Below are 22,433 nucleotides of genomic sequence, written 5' to 3'. Positions count from 1 at the left end.
ATATTTTGGCTCATCTTTGACCGATCCAAGACTGTTATTACAACAAATATTTATTGTATGGAAAACAACTTAATAAAAACAGTGACATCATGTTATCAAACTGGCATTTAAAGGGTTCAAATCCTCAAAATGAGTGAATGTTTGGTCTGAAGTTATTTAAGAGGTTTATGCAGAAAAAAAGGAGAAAGAAATATGAATCTGTAAAGTTTTTATTGTGTTTTTTTGGAAGAGGAAATTGTTGTCTTTCAGCCTAAAATGATCAAAACATTGAATCCAGGGGCCTATTGCACAAAAGTAGGATTAAGACATCCAGGATCAGTGACTGAGCCGGGCTCAAAGAATCCAAAACAACAGCGTCCAGGCTCAGTTGGTTGCACAAAGCCCAATCCAGGATGAGCAGACACGGATTCATCAAGCCAGGTGAAACCTATCCTGGATAAGTGCGCGCTCGCGGCTCCCTCAGATAGACCCCGCCACCGATCACAGATTCACTGATTCACCATGGCGAGTAGAGCGGCTTACTTTACCCCGTCGGAGGGAGAAATCCGGATGGAGGCATACGAGGAGGTGAAAGACATTATTAAAAAGAAATGCAACACCGCCACAGTGATAAAGCAAAGAGAAAACACGTGGCAAAGTATTACTGACCGCCTGAATGCGTAAGTAAACACAACTACACACTCACCGCTCCGCTGAAACATCACAATTACAATCCAAATAGTTAATTCACATTTCCAAAAACGCAGTTGTACTCTGATTATGAATGAGTTGAATTTTTAATTGAAATGGACTGTAGATATGACTGAAGTTGTGTAAATATAACTCCACCAGACTGTATTATTCTTTGATAAATAGATGAGCTAATAAAAGTAATAACTTTAATTTATATAGCGCCTTTCAAAGGACCCACGGTCACTTACTGACTTCATTGGATTTCCTTTTGGAATAGATACATTTTCTCTTTTCTTATATTTAGGGTGTATGTGTCTTCATCTGTAAAAAAAAAAAAAAAAGATAAACAATAGCTACTCAATAAAATCGAGGCAACAAATTGCACGCAATATTATTAATTAAATCTAACTACATTACAAGTTGAGTTAATGATTTAACAGGAAGTGCCTGTCAATTAAAAACGGACTAATTCTATTGTGTTGAATTCATTCAAAATTCTCTTGATTTAGAATTACATCCACATAAAGATTATATTTAATGTGATCAAAATAAGTAGATTATATCTCAAACATTTTTATATTAAAGTTACTTAAACAACTGCCTCAAAATCAAGGACACATTTATATTTATTGCACTTGATCAAATATATTAAGTAAAATGAAATGACTACAGAATAGTTTATTACAGTGTCCTTCCCTGGCCACAGAAGACTCTGACATCAAAGAGGAGTTCTATAGGATTGCAGGTGAGAAAATCTAGAAATTACAGGACAACTGTTACCAGTCATAATAGGATACTCATTACTTTGTGTTAAAGGTTTCCCCAATGTCACTGGTGCACTGGACTGCACACACCTCAGCATAAGATCCCCCCTCAGGGGCCCATGAGGTGGATTTTGTGAATGGGAAATCATTTCACAGCATTAATGTTCAGGTGAACATAACTTTTTGATATTGTCAATTGATGAACACTGTACATTGCTTGTGATGTGCATTGATTGGTTTAATCGTCCTCATCTTATGATTTCAGATGGTCTGCAATGCTGACTGTCTGATCAACAGACATGGACTGAGCCAGGCAGAATGGCCTCAGTCCATGACTCCAGAGTCTTTGGGACCTCTGAAACCTGTCAGCGCCTATCACAAGGTGAGCCACACAACCATTAATAACCACTTTTTACATCATGGCTGTGTCAAGAATGTCACTCTGTTTGAGGTTGTTATGATGAGATTTTGTGTTAACAGGTGAATTCTCTGGTGTGTTGCTGGGAGACAGGGGGTCTGTCTGCCAGCCTTTTCTCCTGACACCATTCACAGACCCCCAGGACGCACAGCAGGCCTACAACCATGCCCATGCCAGGACCAGGACCAGGACCAGGACCAGGCCCAGAGTTGAGATGACCTTTGGCCTCCTGAAGGCACGCTTTCAGTGTCTTCACTGTCCTCCACAATGTGGCCTGCCTGAGGAAGGAGAGGGCCCCCAGAGTGCACCCAGCCATGGACTGGGACAATCCAGCAATATTCCCAGATGACGACAGTGGTCCTCTCATGAGGGAGCAATATGTGTTGAATTATTTTAGTTGATATGCATACTTTCAATTTAAGTTAAATATGTCCTGCAGTGGCAGAGGAATTTGTTATTTATTTATTTATTTTTTATTTAAATTGATTTGGCCTCTTATGATGATTGTGCTGTATACTGTGTGTATACAAGCCTGCAGGGAGGCTACTGCATAATTTGTCTGTTCATTCCATGTGTATGGATTTGTCCTGCATTTATTTCAGTGTGCAGACATGCAGGGTGTATTATATTCAGACCTTTGAATGTGTATTTATCCTTGTGTTGTATAATATACTTTGACTCTGTGCTTTCTATCTTGAAGAGTCACTGTGACTTCAGTTTTGAAAGGAGCCGATGGTTTACCTGTTTTGATTTATCCTTATTCAATAAAGGAACATAATGTTACACTTTGTGTACATATTTATTTATATGGGATGTGTATTTTATACGACCGAGTTTTAGGGCCACATTGAGGAAGACAACAAAAGTCATAAATTTATGAGACTGATTCTTTCTGCGGAACAGATGTATTGTCTTGCATCTTTTTAAAGTCCTGATACTTCATTTTTTAAGATAATTTTTTTGGTATTTTTCATGCTTTATTGAAAGTGACAGATAAAAAGGGGGTGACATGCGGCAAAGGGAGCACAGGCTGGATTTGAACCCGGCTCCGCCACAGCAAGGGCTCAGCCTTAATGGTAATGTTCTACCAGTGTGAGCCACCGGGACACACTGAAGCCCTGATACTTCTGACAATGTGATGCTGGCTGATGTGCCAAAAGATTAAGTATCTCCTTGTTGGTGAAACCTATACTGAAGTACAATTCCACAAAAAGCTTCACGGCCCTCATTTTAACAACTCTCAAGCCTTATAGTCTATGGGAAACTGTAAATTATCTAATGATTGCAACATCATCTAAAATAATTAATTATCCAAAATGATTGAAATGAATGATCACAAACGTTTAAATAATGACATAGGGTCTAGTTCTATGTGATAACAATGTGTAAAGGGCAGTGGAATAACTATTGGTGTCCGTTTGTGGTGACTGCTGACTGAGATAAGGGATGAGATTAAATAGATCCTGGAACATAACCTGGTCTGGGGCAGGTTTGCTCCACAGACTAAATCTCCATGGTAACTTATACCATAACATATCCCACTGCCCCCTATCCTGCTTTTGTGCAACCGGATCACAGATAAGTTGAGCCAGGATAACCAACATATCCCGGCTTAATCCCTTATCCTAGTTTTGTGCAATAGGCCCCAGATCTCTAAAGCAGATAATCAGTTTATTATGACGTATTAGGGCCAGATTTAAAATAAATAAAAAATGACAAGAATAAAGTCGGAAATATTTAATTAATTACGAGAATAAACTCAAAATGATTGAATAAAGAACAAAAATGAACTAAAATATTTATTAAAATACGATAAAGTCGAAATTGTTGAATTAATTACGAGAATGAAGTCAAATATTTAATACATTTTGAAAATGAACTTGACATTTTTTAATTAACTATGAGAATAAACTAAAAATTATTGAATTAATTACGAGAATAAAGTCGAAATTATTGAATTAATTACAAGAATAAACTCGAAAATATTGAATTAATAATGAGAATAAACTCGAAATTATTTAATTAATTACGACAATAAAGTCGAAAATATTGAATTAATTATGAGAATAAAGTTGAAAATATTTAGTTGATTAATTAGGAGAATAAAGTTGAAAATATTTAATTAATAATGAGAATAAACTCAAAATTATTGAATTAATTACGACAATAAAGTCGAAAATATTGAATTAATTATGAGAATAAACTTGAAAATATTGAATTGATTAATTAGGAGAATAAACTTGAAAATATTGAATTAATTACGAGAGTAAAGTCAAAATTATTAATTTAATTATGAGAATAAACTCAATTATTGAATTTTTACGAGAATAGTCAAAAATATTGAATTAATTACGACAATAAAGTTGAAAATATTGAATTAATTATGAGAATACACCCGGATATATTGAATTTGTTATGAGAATTAATTTGGAAAGTCGAAAATATTAAATGAATTAGTTACGAGAATAAAGTCGAAAATATTGAATTGATTATGAGGATAAACTCGAAAACAATTAATTAAATATTTTCGAGTTTATTCCTATAATTAATTACATCTTTTTTACTTAATTATCTTAATTAGTTTCAACTTTATTCTTCTAATTAAATATTTGAGTTAATTAATTCAATATTTTTGACTTTTTACTATTCTCGTAATTAATTTTTTGTTTTCTAAATGTGGCTCTAATAGTCCGTCGTAGTTTATTTTAAAAATAAATAATAATTCATATTTATCTCAAGGCCCCCCCTTCTCCTCCTCACGCTGCCAGCCAACGTACCGACGCGTTGACGTCACTGAGAAGATGGCGGCTGGTCAGAAGGCGGAAGGTAAAGGATCTAACCTGCTGCTTCTCTTGAACCTCGTCCCGCTGCGGTTCTACTGGACCGTCCGGAGACCAGAGTCCTCTGCCCGGCCCGGCTCGCCTGGCCCGGCTCAGCTCGGCTCCAGGAGCTGTTAAATCACAGCTAGCCGCCGCTAGCCTAGCCGGCTAGCTGTGCGGCTTAAGAACCAAACATTAGAGTTATTTATGAATAAAATAATTAATGTTACTCATAACTGGTCTTTAGTGGTAAAAGACGAGGATGTAATGGGACCAACCGACGTGTTAAAGCTTATTGTCGTGTCAGTTTATTTCTCTAATGATGAGAAACCGAGGAGCTAATGAGCTAATGTTAGCTTTAGCTTAGCGGAGCCCCGCAGCCGGGACAGACGCTCCCGGAGCCGGCCGCAGCACCAGGCCAGGCCGCGGTCTGAGCCCGGGCCTCTGGAGAACCGAGTGTGTGAATAATTAGCCTCCTGCTAACACTGTTTGTTTTTATTATTGTTGAATATTTATTGTTGTGGTGAACGTGTCTCACACCCACACACACTGTATAAATCCAAAAATGTTATGTTACTCAACACACACACACACACACACACTCAGACTGGTATACAGTGTCAGTTATGAACACACACAAACGCACTCATTTAAAGTGGGTGCAAATTCAGCTGTTGCTAGGCAACAAAAGCTATTGAAGGGTTGTGTGTAGAGCAGCAGCTTGGATTTCAGGTGTGTGTGAGAGAGTTTGTGTGTGTGTGTGTGAGAGAGAGAGAGAGAGAGAGAGAGTGATAAACTTTGTGTGTGTGAGAGAGAGAGAGTGAGTGTGTGTGTGAGAGTGATGGAGAGTGAGAGAGACAGTGAGAGAGAGTGAGAATGTGTGTATGATGCTGGTGTACAGTTGCAGACCTTGTTTTTTCCTGTTGATCAGCCTGTTGACTGTGTGTGTGTGTGTGTGTGTGCGCGTGCAGCGGGCGAGTGTAGGTGGCCGTGTGTTTTGTGAGATCATCCTGCATGGACTTGTCGCCATGAGCAACAAGGAGATGGTTTCCACGGAGACAGGTCAGTCCCATCTGTCTGTCTGTGTGACATCATGACCACGCCCCCACCTGTACCTGATGATGTCATAGACTTTGTGTGTGTGTGTGATGAATTATTGTGTGTTTTCTCTGTCTGCTTGTGACTCAACATGTAGAATATAGTTCTATAGATCTAAAGGTTTTGTTTATGTTTCCACATCAACACATTTAATCATATTTGTTTAAAGAAATGTATTTTGTAAGTTGAATACATTCATTTTTCTGTGAATTGAACTAAAACTAGACTGAGAAGTTTCTTGCTGTGACACGTTTATCAGCGAGAAAGTGTAAACTGATACGCTGTGGTCAGATTGTTTTATCTGTCCTGGTGTCTGACAGACGCTTCCCTCATAGAAAATAACCAAACCTGAGCATCAAATATTGATATTTGATCAATACGTCCATCAGTCAGCAGCTGGTGTTAGAGGAGAGGAGAGGCTGTTTACACAGAGCAGAGAGGAGAGGACAGGAGAGGCTGTTTACACAGAGCAGAGAGGAGAGGACAGGAGAGGCTGTTTACACAGAGCAGAGAGGAGAGGACAGGAGAGGCTGTTTACACAAAGCAGACAGGAGGACAGAAGAGGCTGTTTACATAGAGCAGAGAGGAGAGGACAGGAGAGGCCGTTTACACAGAGAGGAGAGGACAGGAGAGGATGTTTGCACAGAGCAGAGAGGAGAGGAGAGGCTATATACACAGAGCAGAGAGGAGAGGGCAGGAGAGGCTGTTTACACAGAGCAGAGAGGAGAGGAGAGGACAGGAGAGGAGAGGCTGTTTGCACAGAGCAGAGAGGAGAGGCTATATACACAGAGCAGAGAGGAGAGGGCAGGAGAGGCTGTTTACACAAAGCAGAGAGGAGGACAGAAGAGGCTGTTTACACAGAGCAGAGAGGAGAGGACAGGAGAGGCCGTTTACACAGAGAGGAGAGGACAGGAGAGGCTGTTTGCACAGAGCAGAGAGGAGAGGAGAGGCTATATACACAGAGCAGAGAGGAGAGGGCAGGAGAGGCTGTTTAACACAGAGCAGAGAGGAGAGGACAGGAGAGGAGAGGCTGTTTACACAGAGCAGAGAGGAGAGGACAGGAGAGGCTGTTTACACAGAGAGGAGAGGAGAGGCTGTTTACACAGAGGAGAGGACAGGAGAGGAGAGGCTGTTTACACAGAGGAGAGGACAGGAGAGGAGAGGCTGTTTACACAAAGCAGAGAGGAGAGGACAGGAGAGGAGAGTCTGTTTGCACAGAGAGGAGAGGACAGGGCAGGCTGCTTACACAGAGCAGAGAGGACAGGAGGGGCGGTTTACACAGAGCAGAGAGGAGAGGACAGAAGAGGCTGTTTACACAGAGCAGAGAGGAGAGGACGGGAGAGGCTGTTTGCACAGAGCAGAGAGGAGGGGACAGGAGAGGCTGTTTACACAGAGCGGAGAGGAAAAGCTGTTTTACACAGAGCAGAGAGGACAGGAGAAGCTATTTACACAGAGTGGAGGGGAGAGGACAGGAGAGGCTGTTTGCACAGAGCAGAGAGGACAGGAGAAGCTATTTACACAGAGTGGAGGGGAGAGGACAGGAGAGGCTGTTTGCACGGAGAGGAGAGGACAGGAGAGGCTGTTTACACAGAGCAGAGAGGAGAGGACAGGAGAGGCTGTTTACACAGAGGAGAGGACAACAGAGGCTGTTTACACAGAGAGGAGAGGACAGGAGAGGCTGTACACAGAGCTGAGAGGAGAGGACAGTGGAGGAGAGGCTGTTTACACAGAGCAGAGAGGAGAGGACAGGACAGGCTGTTTACACAGAGCAGAGAGGAGAGGAGAGGCTGTTTACACAGAGGAGAGGACAGGAGTGGAGAGGCTGTTTACACAAAGCAGAGAGGAGAGGACAGGAGAGGAGAGGCTGTTTGCACAGCGAGGAGAGGACAGGGCAGGCTGTTTACACAGAGCAGAGAGGACAGGAGGGGCGGTTTACACAGAGCAGAGAGGAGAGGAGAGGCTGTTTGCACAGCGAGGAGAGGACAGGGCAGGCTGTTTGCACAGAGCAGAGAGGAGAGGACAGGAGAGGCTGTTTGCACAGAGAGGAGAGGAGAAACTGTTTTACACAGAGCAGAGAGGAGAGGACAGGAGAGGCTGTTTGCACAGAGCAGAGAGGAGAGGACAGGAGAAGCTATTTACAAAGAGTGGAGGGGAGAGGACAGGAGAGGCTGTTTGCCCAGAGAGGAGAGGACAGGAGAGGCTGTTTGCACAGAGCATGGAGGAGAGGACAGGAGAGGCTGTTTACACAGAGCAGAGAGGAGAGGAGAGGCTGTTTACACAGAGCAGAGAGGAGAGGACACGAGAGGAGAGGCTGTATACACAGAGCAGAGAGAAGAGGACAGGAGAGGAGAGGCTGTTTACACAGAGCAGAGAGGAGAGGACAGGAGAGGAGAGGCTGTATACACAGAGCAGAGAGAAGAGGACAGGAGAGGAGAGGCTGTTTACAAAGACAGGAGAGGACAGGGGAGGCTGTTTACACAGAGCAGAGAGGAGAGGACAGGAGAGGTTGTTTACACAGAGCAGAGAGGAGAGGACAGGACAGGAGAGGCTGTTTACACAGATCAGAGAGGAGGACAGAAGAGGCTGTTTACACAGAGCAGAGAGGAGAGGAGAGGCTGTTTACACAGAGCAGAGAGGTGAGGACAGGAGAGGCTGTTTACACAGAGAGGAGAGGGCAGGAGAGACTGTTTACACAGAGCGGAGAGGAGAGGACAGGAGAGGCTGTTTACACAGAGGAGAGGACAAGAGAGGCTGTTTACACAGAGAGGAGAGGACAGGAGAGGCTGTACACATAGCTGAGAGGAGAGGACAGGAGAGGCTGTTTACACAGAGCAGAGAGGAGAGGAGAGGCTGTTTACATAGAGGAGAGGACAGGAGAGGAGAGGCTGTTTACACAAAGCAGAGAGGAGAGGACAGGAGAGGAGAGGCTGTTTGCACAGCGAGGAGAGGACAGGGCAGGCTGTTTACACAGAGCAGAGAGGACAGGAGGGGCGGTTTACACAGAGCAGAGAGGAGAGGACAGGAGAGGCTGTTTACACAGAGCAGAGAGGAGGACAGAAGAGGCTGTTTACACAGAGCAGAGAGGAGAGGACGGGAGAGGCTGTTTGCACAGAGCAGAGAGGAGAGGACAGGAGAGGCTGTTTACACAGAGCGGAGAGGAGAAGCTGTTTTACACAGAGCAGAGAGGAGAGGACAGGAGAGGCTGTTTGCACAGAGCAGAGAGGAGAGGACAGGAGAAGCTATTTACACAGAGTGGAGTGGAGGGGAGAGGACAGGAGAGGCTGTTTACACAGAGGAGAGGACAGGAGTGGAGAGGCTGTTTACACAAAGCAGAGAGGAGAGGACAGGAGAGGAGAGGCTGTTTGCACAGCGAGGAGAGGACAGGGCAGGCTGTTTACACAGAGCAGAGAGGACAGGAGGGGCGGTTTACACAGAGCAGAGAGGAGAGGACAGGAGAGGCTGTTTACACAGAGCAGAGAGGAGGACAGAAGAGGCTGTTTACACAGAGCAGAGAGGAGAGGACGGGAGAGGCTGTTTGCACAGAGCAGAGAGGAGAGGACAGGAGAGGCTGTTTACACAGAGCGGAGAGGAGAAGCTGTTTTACACAGAGCAGAGAGGAGAGGACAGGAGAGGCTGTTTGCACAGAGCAGAGAGGAGAGGACAGGAGAAGCTATTTACACAGAGTGGAGTGGAGGGAGAGGACAGGAGAGGCTGTTGCACAGAGAGGAGAGGAGAAGCTGTTTTACGCAGAGCAGAGAGGAGTGGACAGGAGAGGCTGTTTGCACAGAGCAGAGAGGAGAGGACAGGAGAAGCTATTTACACAGAGTGGAGGGGAGAGGACAGGAGAGGCTGTTTGCACAGAGAGGAGAGGACAGGAGAGGCTGTTTGAACAGAGCATGGAGGAGAGGACAGGAGAGGCTGTTTACACAGAGCAGAGAGGAGAGGAGAGGCTGTTTACACAGCAGAGAGGGGAGGACAGGAGAGACTGTTTACACAGAGCGGAGAGGAGAGGACAGGAGAGGCTGTTTACACAGAGGAGAGGACAAGAGAGGCTGTTTACACAGAGGAGAGGACAGGAGAGGCTGTACACAGAGCTGAGAGGAGAGGACAGGAGAGGCTGTTTACACAGAGCAGAGAGGAGAGGACAGGAGAGGCTGTTTACACAGAGCAGAGAGGAGAGGAGAGGCTGTTTACATAGAGGAGAGGACAGGAGAGGAGAGGCTGTTTACACAGAGGAGAGGACAGGAGTGGAGAGGCTGTTTACACAAAGCAGAGAGGAGAGGACAGGAGAGGAGAGGCTGTTTGCACAGCGAGGAGAGGACAGGGCAGGCTGTTTACACGGAGCAGAGAGGACAGGGGGGGGCGGTTAACACAGAGCAGAGAGGAGAGGACAGGAGAGGCTGTTTACACAGAGCAGAGAGGAGGACAGAAGAGGCTGTTTACACAGAGCAGAGAGGAGAGGACGGGAGAGGCTGTTTGCACAGAGAGGAGAGGAGAGGACAGGAGAGGCTGTTTACACAGAGCGGAGAGGAGAAGCTGTTTTACACAGAGCAGAGAGGAGAGGACAGGAGAGGCTGTTTGCACAAAGCAGAGAGGAGAGGACAGGAGAAGCTATTTACACAGAGTGGAGAGGAGGACAGAAGAGGCTGTTTACACAGAGCAGAGAGGAGAGGACGGGAGAGGCTGTTTGCACAGAGCAGAGAGGAGAGGACAGGAGAGGCTGTTTACACAGAGCGGAGAGGAGAAGCTGTTTTACACAGAGCAGAGAGGAGAGGACAGGAGAGGCTGTTTGCACAGAGCAGAGAGGAGAGGACAGGAGAAGCTATTTACACAGAGTGGAGTGGAGGGGAGAGGACAGGAGAGGCTGTTAGCACAGAGAGGAGAGGAGAAGCTGTTTTACGCAGAGCAGAGAGGAGTGGACAGGAGAGGCTGTTTGCACAGAGCAGAGAGGAGAGGACAGGAGAAGCTATTTACACAGAGTGGAGGGGAGAGGACAGGAGAGGCTGTTTGCACAGAGAGGAGAGGACAGGAGAGGCTGTTTGAACAGAGCATGGAGGAGAGGACAGGAGAGGCTGTTTACACAGAGCAGAGAGGAGAGGAGAGGAGAGGCTGTTTACACAGAGCAGAGAGGGGAGGACAGGAGAGGCTGTTTACACAGAGAGGAGAGGGCAGGAGAGGCTGTTTACACAGAGCGGAGAGGAGAGGCTGTTTACACAGAGCAGAGAGGAGAGGACATGAGAGGAGAGGCTGTATACACAGAGCAGAGAGAAGAGGACAGAAGAGGAGAGGCTGTTTACACAGAGCAGAGAGGAGAGGACAGGAGAGGAGAGGCTGTATACACAGAGCAGAGAGAAGAGGACAGGAGAGGAGAGGCTGTTTACAAAGACAGGAGAGGACAGGGGAGGCTGTTTACACAGAGCAGAGAGGAGAGGACAGGAGAGGTTGTTTACACAGAGCAGAGAGGAGAGGACAGGACAGGACAGGAGAGGCTGTTTACACAGATCAGAGAGGAGGACAGAAGAGGCTGTTTACACAGAGCAGAGAGGAGAGGAGAGGCTGTTTACACACAGCAGAGAGGAGAGGCTGTTTACACAGAGCAGAGAGGTGAGGACAGGAGAGGCTGTTTACACAGAGAGGAGAGGGCAGGAGAGACTGTTTACACAGAGCGGAGAGGAGAGGACAGGAGAGGCTGTTTACACAGAGGAGAGGACAAGAGAGGCTGTTTACACAGAGGAGAGGACAGGAGAGGCTGTACACAGAGCTGAGAGGAGAGGACAGGAGAGGCTGTTTACACAGAGCAGAGAGGAGAGGACAGGAGAGGCTGTTTACACAGAGCAGAGAGGAGAGGAGAGGCTGTTTACATAGATAGTGGAGCGGCTAAGTGATATAATCTTTCAGTTTATGATACAAGCGTGAAAATTGGCATGAACACTCTCCATGGGTCACTTGACAAGAAAATTGTCCGAGACATTTAAAATTTTAAGATGGCGGCCATTTTTCAAGATGGCCGACATCTAAGTGGAGCAGTTAAGTGATGTAATGGTTTATTTGGTGATACAAGCATACAAATTGGCATGAGCAGTCTCTGTTGGTCACTTGACAATAACCCACCCACAGTTACTTGAAATTCCAAGATGGCGGCCATTTTTCAAGATGGCCGACACCTTAGTGGAGCAATTGAATGATATAATCGTTTATTTGGTGCTACAAGCAAAAAAATTGGCATGAGCAGTCTCCATGGGTCACTTAACAAGAAAATTGTCCGAGACATTTGAAATTGTAAGATGGCGGCCATTTTTCAAGATGGCCGACACCATAGTGGCGCAATTAAATTATATAATGGTCTATTGGTGGTACAAGCATAAAAATTGGCATGAGCAGTATCTGTAGGTCACTTCACAATAACCCACCCACAGTTACTTGAAATTCCAAGATTTTGGCCATTTTTCAAGATGGCCGACACCTTAGTGGAGCAATTGAATGATATAATGGTTTATTTGGTGATACAAGTATAAAAATTGGCATGAGCAGTATCTGTAGGTCACTTGACAATAAGCAACGCACAGTTACTTGAAATTCCAAGAGAGCGGCCATTTTTCAAGATGGCCGACACCTTAGTGGAGCAGTTAAGTGATACAATGGTTTATTGGGTGATATACGCATAAAAACTGGCATGAGCAGTATCTGTGGGTCACTTGACAATAAGCCAGCAACAGCTACTTGAAATTTCAAGGCGGCAATTTTTTTTTTCAGGATGACTGCCGCCTGCCATGTGGACCTTTAAATTATGAATTTTCTCATAGAAATGTATTGGGTTCCTCAAGAGAGGTTGTTTGACTGTGCTTTGTCTGACTCCTTGCCCACGACCTGCCCAGTTTGGTAAAACCTGACAGGAGTTCCCTCCCACCGGCGTAGCTCTCCGGGTTCACCGAGGTACACAGGCTCCCTTACAATGAGGGCTTTTTAAAATACTTTTTTAAATGACTTTTTTTTATAACTTACCATTACTACTGCCATTAAACATGCCAAATAAATACTAAGGGGTGGGGAAACAAAGTTGTGGTGCTGAACGGACAGTGCTCCAAAATAATAATTGAGCAATGGTTAATACTAAATGGCAATAATGACAGATCCAGAGGCAACAGCAGCTCTGGCTGACAAGGAACCATGACAAACAGTATCTGAAACTATACTAGGGAACTAAACTAAAAATGTGAAAGCATTGTTACAAAGTGAAAACTGAACATGTCACAGTAATAGGCTGGTGACAAAATAGAACATAATGCGCCGATGTGGCGAGGGGAAGCCGAGCCATAGGCCTACACTTGAAAACACAAAGGACAACAAGGAATAACACTGGCAAAAGAAACAAGCAAATAAGTTCTAGCAGGGGCAACTGAGTCCATATCTGTAGCACTTACACTTTCCAGTACAAGCCTTGGTGCACCCACATTTTGTCAACTCCCAACAACTCTCCGCAATAGGTGGAAGTGGAGTCCAGAAGACTTTCTACTCCTTGTCCTGTTTAACCCATCCCCAGTCGGACGGGCTCGGCATTTGTGGATGTCTCTCTTCAATGCCTGTCCCCACACATATCCAGCCTCATAAGAAGTCAGGGATCTTCTTGACCTCTTGACATGGATATCTTTGGTATCTTTAGTGTCTTTAGCAGCAGTAGATGCCTTTTTTGTGCCCTTTCCAGCTGTGTGTTGTTGAACATAAGTTTACAGCTTGAATGATATTTTGCTCTGTTTCTTGTCAATGTGCTTTCTATGCCATCACCTTCATCTAGTCGGGTTGGACTACGTAAGATAGGCAGAGCATTTATTTTATGAAATAATGGAACATTTCTTGCAATGGTATCATAACCAGTATGATCTTCGTGTCCTGCTGTTTGTTTTCTCAACTGTTATGATGGCTTCTGCAATGTCTGCAGCAAATTCAAAGGCAGAGGCCGAGGGTCTAGCCTTTTACCACCTTTTAATAAGCACGTTGATGTATGGGATACAACTAAGTTCATGCCTTAACCCTACACTTAGTCCAATCGTTCATCCAATGCCATTTTTACCCTGTACAATCTGTACACCACCCAGTTAACTAAAACTACTCAGAGAGTTGTCGTCTCTTCTTTGACTAACTTTACAATTGGCTGACATTGAACCCCACTCTGAGTTTAACAGCAGTCATATATCACCAGTGTGCCCTGGTAGTGCAGATACTCACTCGTGTCTAATCTGTCCATGATCAACAAATCAACACAACTGTATTACGATGTGTTAAAACTTGTTTTCCAGAATAATCTAAAACCCAATACATTTCTATGAGAAAATTGATCTTTTGAGGATCCAGGGGGCAGCCATCTTGAAAATAGAAATTTCAAGTGGCTGGGAGTGTTTTTTTGTCAACCCAAGTAACTGTGGGTGACTTATTGTCAAGTGACCCATGGAGACTGCTCATGCCAATTTTTATGCTTGTATCACCAAATAAACCATTATATAATTTAATTGCTCCACTAAGGTGTCGGCCATCTTGAAAAACGGCCGCTATCTTTGAATTTCAAGTAACTGTGAGTGGGTTATGGTCAAGTGACCCACAGATACTGCTCATGCCGATTTGTATGCTTGTATCACCAAATAAACCATTATTTCACTTAACTGCTCCATTAAGGTGTCGGCCATCTTGAAAAATGGCCGCCATCTTGGAAATTCAAATAACTGTGGGTGGGTCATTGTCAAGTGACCAACAGAGACTGCTCATGCCAATTTGTATGCTTGTATCACCAAATAAACTATTATATCACTTAACTGCTCCATTAAGGTATCGGCCACCTTGAAAAATGGCCGCCATTTTGGAAATTCAAATAACTGTGGGTGGGTCATTGTCAAGTGACCAACGGAGACTGCTCATGCCAATTTTTATGCTTGTATTACCAAATAAACCATTATATCACTTAACTGCTCCACTTAGGTGTCGGCCATCTTGAAAAATGGCTGCCATCTTAAAATTTCAAATGTCTCGGACAATTTTCTTGTTAAGTGACCCATGGAGAATGTTCATGCCAATTTTCACGCTTGTATCATAAACTGAAAGATTCTGGTAAAAATGAGCACTTAGCTGCTCCACTAAGAGGAGAGGACAGGAGAGGAGAGGCTGTTTACACAGAGGAGAGGACAGGAGTGGAGAGGCTGTTTACACAAAGCAGAGAGGAGAGGACAGGAGAGGAGAGGCTGTTTGCACAGCGAGGAGAGGACAGGGCAGGCTGTTTACACAGAGCAGAGAGGGCAGGGGGGGCGGTTAACACAGAGCAGAGAGGAGAGGACAGGAGAGGCTGTTTACACAGAGCAGAGAGGAGGACAGAAGAGGCTGTTTACACAGAGCAGAGAGGAGAGGACGGGAGAGGCTGTTTGCACAGAGCAGAGAGGAGAGGACAGGAGAGGATGTTTACACAGAGCGGAGAGGAGAAGCTGTTTTACACAGAGCAGAGAGGAGAGGACAGGAGAGGCTGTTTGCACAGAGCAGAGAGGAGAGGACAGGAGAAGCTATTTACACAGAGTGGAGTGGAGGGGAGAGGACAGGAGAGGCTGTTTGCACAGAGAGGAGAGGACAGGAGAGGCTGTTTGCACAGAGCATGGAGGAGAGGACAGGAGAGGCTGTTTACACAGAGCAGAGAGGAGAGGAGAGGCTGTTTACACAGAGCAGAGAGGACAGGGGGGGCGGTTAACACAGAGCAGAGAGGAGAGGACAGGAGAGGCTGTTTACACAGAGCAGAGAGGTGGACAGAAGAGGCTGTTTACACAGAGCAGAGAGGAGAGGACGGGAGAGGCTGTTTGCACAGAGCAGAGAGGAGAGGACAGGAGAGGCTGTTTACACAGAGCGGAGAGGAGAAGCTGTTTTACACAGAGCAGAGAGGAGAGGACAGGAGAGGCTGTTTGCACAGAGCAGAGAGGAGAGGACAGGAGAAGCTATTTACACAGAGTGGAGTGGAGGGGAGAGGACAGGAGAGGCTGTTTGCACAGAGAGGAGAGGAGAAGCTGTTTTACACAGAGCAGAGAGGAGAGGACAGGAGAGGCTGTTTGCACAGAGCAGAGAGGAGAGGACAGGAGAAGCTATTTACACAGAGTGGAGGGGAGAGGACAGGAGAGGCTGTTTGCACAGAGAGGAGAGGACAGGAGAGGCTGTTTGCACAGAGCATGGAGGAGAGGACAGGAGAGGCTGTTTACACAGAGCAGAGAGGAGAGGAGAGGCTGTTTACACAGAGCAGAGAGGAGAGGCTGTTTACACAGACCAGAGAGGGGAGGACAGGAGAGGCTGTTTACACAGAGAGGAGAGGGCAGGAGAGGCTGTTTACATAGAGCGGAGAGGAGAGGCTGTTTACACAGAGCAGAGAGGAGAGGACACGAGAGGAGAGGCTGTATACACAGAGCAGAGAGAAGAGGACAGGAGAGGAGAGACTGTTTACACAGAGCAGAGAGGAGAGGACACGAGAGGAGAGGCTGTATACACAGAGCAGAGAGAAGAGGACAGGAGAGGAGAGGCTGTTTACAAAGACAGGAGAGGACAGGGAAGGCTGTTTAGAGCAGAGAGGAGAGGACAGGAGACGTTGTTTACACAGAGCAGAGAGGAGAGGACAGGACAGGAGAGGCTGTTTACACAGATCAGAGAGGAGGACAGAAGAGGCTGTTTACACAGAGCAGAGAGGAGAGGAGAGGCTGTTTTACACAGAGAGGAGAGGCTGTATTACACAGACCAGAGAGGAGAGGACAGGAGAGGCTGTTTGCACAGAGCAGAGAGGAGAGGACAGGAGAAGCTATTTACACAGAGCAGAGAGGAGTGGACAGGAGAAGCTGGAAACATGATCATACTTCATGAAATCACTGCAGGAATATTTGTTGTTATTGTTTTGGTTTTTGGTATTTTGCAGACCCCACGTAAATAAAGAGTGCAACATTTAGTGCAAATATAAATATGAATCAACAGAATGGATCATGTGGGTCCTAGGTAGATATGGTGTGATGTGTTAAAGCAGTTTGTGTGTATTCCAGAGAATAAAGGACAGAGGAAGGTGTTTCTTCCTAATAAGCTGTTGGAGTGTCTCCCTCGTCTGTCCAGTCTGCCTACAGAGCGTCTCCGCTGGAACACCAACGAGGTGAGGAAAGCACATCACACACACATCTGTTGGTTTGATGAAGAAACTCAACTTCACGGCTCTTTGTCTCCTTGTCTCTGTGTCTCCTTGTCTCTGCAGGAGATTGCTTCCTACCTGATATCATTTGACAGACATGACGAGTGGCTCTCCTGCACCCTGAAAACAAGGTCTCAAGGAGTCTCATGGAGTCTCACCAGGTCTGACGGAGCCGGTTGATGGCTGACAACTGACATGCCGTTTGTATTTCAGGCCGAAGAATGGCAGCATCATCCTCTACAACAGGAAGAAGGTGAAGTACAGGAAGGACGGATACTGCTGGAAGAAAAGGAAGGATGGAAAGACGACAAGAGAGGACCACATGAAGCTGAAGGTCCAGGGCATGGAGGTGAGCAGCACACGGCGCCCCCTGCAGGACACACACTGTCTGACATGTTCCCAATGCAACTCTTACACAGTCACAGAATACGGTGGCCCTGAGAGCTCACAGCGCTGCAACTGAAGAAAACTTGCAAAGACACAAAACACAAGCAAACAGAGAAAACATCTTCATCAATTTGACAACACAAACACAGCATTTATAAAACGCTGCAAAGACCACAACACAACAGAGTTTTTCCAGAGGACACTTTAAAGTGACGCACACGTCTGGACACGCTTGATATTAGCACGTTACTTCAACATGATGATCATATCACGTTGTAACGTTAGCAACTGATCATAGTGTGCTAATGTTAGCTGGCGATCGATAGCATGCTAGAGTTATCAGGTGATCGACAGCATTATAAGCCGGCGATCGATAGCATGCTTACGTTAGCGGGCGATCGATAGCATGCTTACGTTAGCCGGCAATCAATAGCATGCTAACTTTAGCCGGCGATCGATAGAATGCTAACGTTAGCAGGCGTTACAATGTTATGAGGTGAAATTATCATCATCATGAAATAACGTAATAATATCAAGCATGTCCAGACGTGTGCGTCACTTTAAATTGTCCTCTGGAAACACTTCTGTTGTGTTGTGGTCTTTGCAGCGTTTTCTAAAGGCTGCGCTTGTGTTGTCAAATTGATGAAGATGTTTTCTCTGTTTGCTTGTGTTTGTGTATTTGCATGTGTTTTCTTCAGTTGCAGCGCTGTGAGCTCTCAGGGACACCGTAGAAAACACATGTTGTTAATGTTTCAGCCACCGAAAACAAGTAAACAACTTAACAACTTAAATAACACCTGAGCAATAAAAACACAAACAACTGCATGTAAACAATGAGGACCTGCTGTGTGTTTCAGTGCCTATATGGTTGCTACGTCCATTCCTCCATTGTGCCAACATTCCACAGACGATGCTACTGGCTGCTGCAGGTAACACACACACACACACACACACACACACTCAAACACAAACACAATTCTACAATGTTACACACACCACAGAGGTGTTAAAAACACATCATACATGCTGTATGTCTCTGTGGTGTGTGTGTGTGTGTGTGTGTGTGTGTGTGTGTGACAGAACCCAGACATCGTGCTGGTTCACTACCTGAACGTGCCGTCCCTGGAGGATTCTGGGAAATGCAGTCCTCTGCTGTGTGCAGTGGCCGACCGCCACGACAGCGTGAGGTGGAGCCGAGACGACCTGCTGAGCCAGCTGAAGCCCATGTGTACGTACCAGTGCTGTGTAGTGCGAACATGCAGTACTGTGTAGTACGAACATGCAGTACTCTGTAGTACTGACATGTAGTACTAACATGCAGTACTGTGTAGTACTAACATGCAGTACTGTGTAGTACTGACATGCAGTACTGTGTAGTACTAACATGCAGTATCTCAGTCCACAGTATGAAGTGCTCGGTGGGTTCAGGTGATTTCAGTATTGAGGAGTTGGTTCAACACATTCTGGACCGGCAGAGAACCAAACCACAGCCGCGCACACACACCTGCCTTTGTAACACCGCCCAGGGTAAGGCTTCGCGACATCACTGTTACAACACTGTGACGTTATGGTGACATCACTGAGGTAGACTAACGTGTGTGTGTGTGTGTGTGTGTGTGTGTGTGTGTGTGTGTGCACGCAGTGTCTTCAGGAGTGAACATTCCTCACCGCTGTAACAGCACCAAGCACCGCATCATCTCCCCCAAGCTGCCTCCCTCCTCCTGCAGACCCTCCGCCTCCCCGCTGGCCTCAGAGGGAGGGGGCGCGGGGCGAGGAGGAGGGGATGCCAAACTGCCCCACCTGCAGGCTCAGAACAGCCCTGTGTCCTCGCCGTGCCCCTCGTCCACGTAAGTCAGAGATACGGTGACCTTGAGAGCTCACAGCGCTGCAAGAAAACACATGCAAATACACAAAACACAGCAGACTGAAAAAACATTTTCATCAACTTGACAACACAAGAGCAGCATTTAGAAAACGCTGCAAAGGCCACAACACAACAGAAGTGTTTCCAGAGGACACTTAAAAGTGACACACACGTCTGGACACGCTTGATATTATCACCTTATTTCAACATAATGATAATTTCACGTTGTAATGTTATAAGGATCATAGCGTGCTCACATTAACAGCCGATCGATAGCATGCTAACATTAGCAGGCGTTCGATAGCATGCTAACATTAGCCATCGATCGATAGCGTGCTAGTATTAGCGTGCTAGCAAGACCAAGACCAACTTGGTGCTGTTGAGAGAGACCAACTAAAACGTGTATCATTCATTTATTAGATTTGTTTAACTGCAATGTGATTGATACGGGCTAGTGGGCTAATGCTAGTGGGCTAACGTTACATACCACGGAATTTCATGAAATTATAATCATCTTTAAAAAAAGTGATATATCAAGCGTGTCCAGACGTGTGCATCACTTTTATGTGTCCTCTGGAAACACTTCTGTTGTGTTGTGGTCTTTGCAGCGTTTTCTAAATGCTGCTCTTCTGTTGTCAAGTTGATGAAGATGTTTTCTCAGTTTGTTTGTGTTTTGTGTATTTGCATGTGTTTTCTTAAGTTGCAGCGCTGTGAGCCGTACAGAGAGAATAAGAACAAACACGCTGTATGTATGTATGTTTATATATTAGTATCAATTCAGACAGTGTTTGTTCTCTCCGCAGCGCCTCGTCACCTCCGCAGCCTCAGAGAGCCACCATCACCATGGGTAACCACGGCAACCTGACCACAGTGGCGCTGCCGCAGAACGCTGTGCTCGTCATGGCAACGACCGCCGCTGCCGGGGCCAGAGGGGAGGAGGTGGGGCCCGGGAGGAGCCTGTCACTCACCCGCTCCGGACAGTTGCTGCTCTCCCCTGCCCCCCTCCCCCCTCCTCCTGCCGCCTCCCCCTCCCCTCCCTCCTCCTCTCCAATCCCCCCCTCGCTCCCCCCTCCTCCCCCCATTCAGGCGCCGGGCATGGCCACCCTCTCCCTAACCCTCCTCCCCTCCCCCGTCATCGGAGGCCTTCTCCTCACCCCATCCTCCTCCTCGTCCTCCCTCCGCTCCCCTCCTCCTACTGCCACCGCCGCCTCCCCCTCTTCGACTCCTCCTCCCCCGGCCCTTCCCCCGACCTTTGACCCCGACTCCTTCCTCAACTCCCCCAAACAAGGTCAGACATACGGCGGTCCGCCTCCTCCTTCCTCCGCCTCCCCCGTTCTCTGCTCCTCCTCCTCCCCCCTCTCTCCCCCCTCCCTCGCTCTCTCACTTTCCCCCACCTCCACTCCTCCCTCCTCTGTCTCCCCCCCCTCCTCCCTCTCCTCCCTCTCCTCCTCCTCTGAGGCAGAGAGGAGGGACTCAGCCCTCCCCCTCTCCTCTGCCTCTTCGTCCTCCTCCTCCCTCCCTCCCTCCCTCTCTCTCTCCCTGTCTCCCACCTCCTCCGTAGCCCCGCCCCTTCTCCCCCTGTGCCTGGAGCTGGGAGCTCTGGGTGAGTCTGAGGGGGGGCAGGAGGAGGAGGCAGGGGGGGATGAAGAGGAGGTGAAGGACAGGAGAGATGAAGATGATAATGATGATGATGATGACGATGAAGGCAGGGCACCACCCACTAAGCTGGCTCTGTTGCAGGTGAGACTTTAAAGGAACTATTTTCTGCTGGTATCTTCCGCCCCGGATCTAGTTTTAACTCCTTTGTGTTTGTGTCCTCAGACAAGCCACGCCTCCTCCTGTTCATCTCCACGGAGAGGAGCTAGCGCCTCCTCCCTGCTCCTCGTCTGTCAGGATTCCGCGAGCCAGTCGGCCAATCAGACACAGCACCAGCCTGACGGACTGCAGCCTGAGGCCCCCCTCCCGGTTCAGGTGTCCCATCAGCCTCTGCTGCTGCAGCAGACTCACTCAGTGTTCGCTGAAGCTACCGCAGCGCCTCTCGGCCTCACCGACGGCGACTCCACCCCTGCCGCTGTCGCCATGGACACCGCTCACCTGGACACGCCCACGGTGCAGGTGCAGGTGAAGGAGGAGAGCAGGCGGGGCTACGACTCGGAGGACACCTGCATGGACACGCACTTGGAGGGAGAGGAGGCGGAGCCTGGCGAGCGCGGAGGGGAGGAGCTGGACATCTCCTTCGACAGCCAGTTCCCCGATCTCATTTCTGACCTCATCAATGAGGAGGCCAATCCCGTCGCAGCTCACCCCGCAGCCGCCGCCACCGCGCCCAACCCTGCCATGTTCCCAGCGGGGGTCCGCTACATGGTGCCCCCCCAGCCCTCGCCCTCCTCCTCTTTCCTGCCCTTTCCTCACCCGCTGCCCTCCTCCTCCACCCGACTCGCCTCCATCACAGACTTCTCCCCAGAGTGGTCCTACCCCGAGGTAATCAATAATCAATCAGCGATCAGCTGTTAGATCAAATATATTGATAATGCTAAACTCAATTAATACATTTAGATAAAATTAAATACATAAACGTTTAAACATGAATTTAGAAATAGTTTCATATAAAAAAATATGTAAGAATAACTACATACATTAATAAAACAGTGGATCAAAAAAGGGAAATTGACAAAAATTTAAATAATTAAAGAAGCTAATTAAAACAAAAACATCAATTGTGACCTGTTCCATCAAAATGAGTCACATTGACTCAGAAACACAATTTGGGATTTTGATGTCTGTAAAGAGGAGACTCTTAGCTTCATGTCAATACCAACACTATATTTCTACGCCAAATATTCCATGAGATATGCTCATCCAAAGTTCGACTGTTATAAAAAGTTAGTTTTGAGAAAAAGGGCTTTAAAGAAAATTATACAGATTCCTCCATGTTTCACAGGGATTAAAACACATTTATTAAGACTAGAGTCCAAATGAACACAATATTTTTGGGTCAAAGGTGATACCCCACATCTGTATGTGTAGTCTACTCATACTGTCACACATACACATGCACGTGACCACGTGCACGAGCACATACACAACACAGTACAGGCCTAGAAACCCATGTAGATAAGTATCCAAAACATATGGAATACAATAATGATAAAATATGAACAAATATACTGTACATATATGATGTAATACAGAATATATGATGGGTATTTAAATATAATAATACTTTAAA

The 22,433-nt window shown here is 46.4% G+C and overlaps 1 protein-coding gene and 1 long non-coding RNA gene across 4 annotated transcripts in view; both read left to right on the top strand.

Annotated features, from left to right (window-relative positions):
* Positions 1 to 307: 307 nt before the first annotated feature.
* Positions 308 to 2,637, top strand: LOC131989174 (uncharacterized). Of its 2 annotated transcripts, XR_009395944.1 has the most exons (4): positions 309 to 1,417; positions 1,489 to 1,605; positions 1,702 to 1,818; positions 1,917 to 2,637. It is a non-coding gene; the product is annotated as an uncharacterized LOC131989174 (long non-coding RNA). The 2 variants fall into 2 exon arrangements; XR_009395943.1 differs by having other exon boundaries at positions 308 to 1,605.
* Positions 2,638 to 4,643: 2,006 nt separating this feature from the next.
* Positions 4,644 to 22,433, top strand: part of camta2 (calmodulin binding transcription activator 2) — a 42,119-nt gene continuing 24,329 nt past the window's right edge. The window contains exons 1-11 of one of the 2 annotated variants that reach the window (XM_059354355.1): positions 4,644 to 4,680; positions 5,645 to 5,735; positions 16,814 to 16,917; positions 17,017 to 17,084; positions 17,167 to 17,302; positions 18,198 to 18,269; positions 18,421 to 18,568; positions 18,739 to 18,867; positions 18,983 to 19,187; positions 20,008 to 20,944; positions 21,026 to 21,685. In XM_059354355.1, the coding sequence (XP_059210338.1) occupies positions 5,702 to 5,735; positions 16,814 to 16,917; positions 17,017 to 17,084; positions 17,167 to 17,302; positions 18,198 to 18,269; positions 18,421 to 18,568; positions 18,739 to 18,867; positions 18,983 to 19,187; positions 20,008 to 20,944; positions 21,026 to 21,685 (2,493 nt within the window). In that variant the 5' untranslated portion in view covers positions 4,644 to 4,680; positions 5,645 to 5,701. Of the gene's footprint in view, positions 4,681 to 5,420; positions 5,736 to 16,813; positions 16,918 to 17,016; positions 17,085 to 17,166; positions 17,303 to 18,197; positions 18,270 to 18,420; positions 18,569 to 18,738; positions 18,868 to 18,982; positions 19,188 to 20,007; positions 20,945 to 21,025; positions 21,686 to 22,433 lie in introns of those variants that run through there. The other variant, XM_059354354.1, reaches the window with a different exon arrangement.

The sequence above is a fragment of the Centropristis striata genome, chromosome 17 (genome assembly GCF_030273125.1).
Source record: "Centropristis striata isolate RG_2023a ecotype Rhode Island chromosome 17, C.striata_1.0, whole genome shotgun sequence".
In the NCBI taxonomy this organism is placed as follows: Eukaryota; Metazoa; Chordata; class Actinopteri; order Perciformes; family Serranidae; genus Centropristis; species Centropristis striata.
The sequence above is the reverse complement of the archived record's forward strand: the minus strand, read 5'-3'. Positions and strand labels throughout refer to the sequence as shown.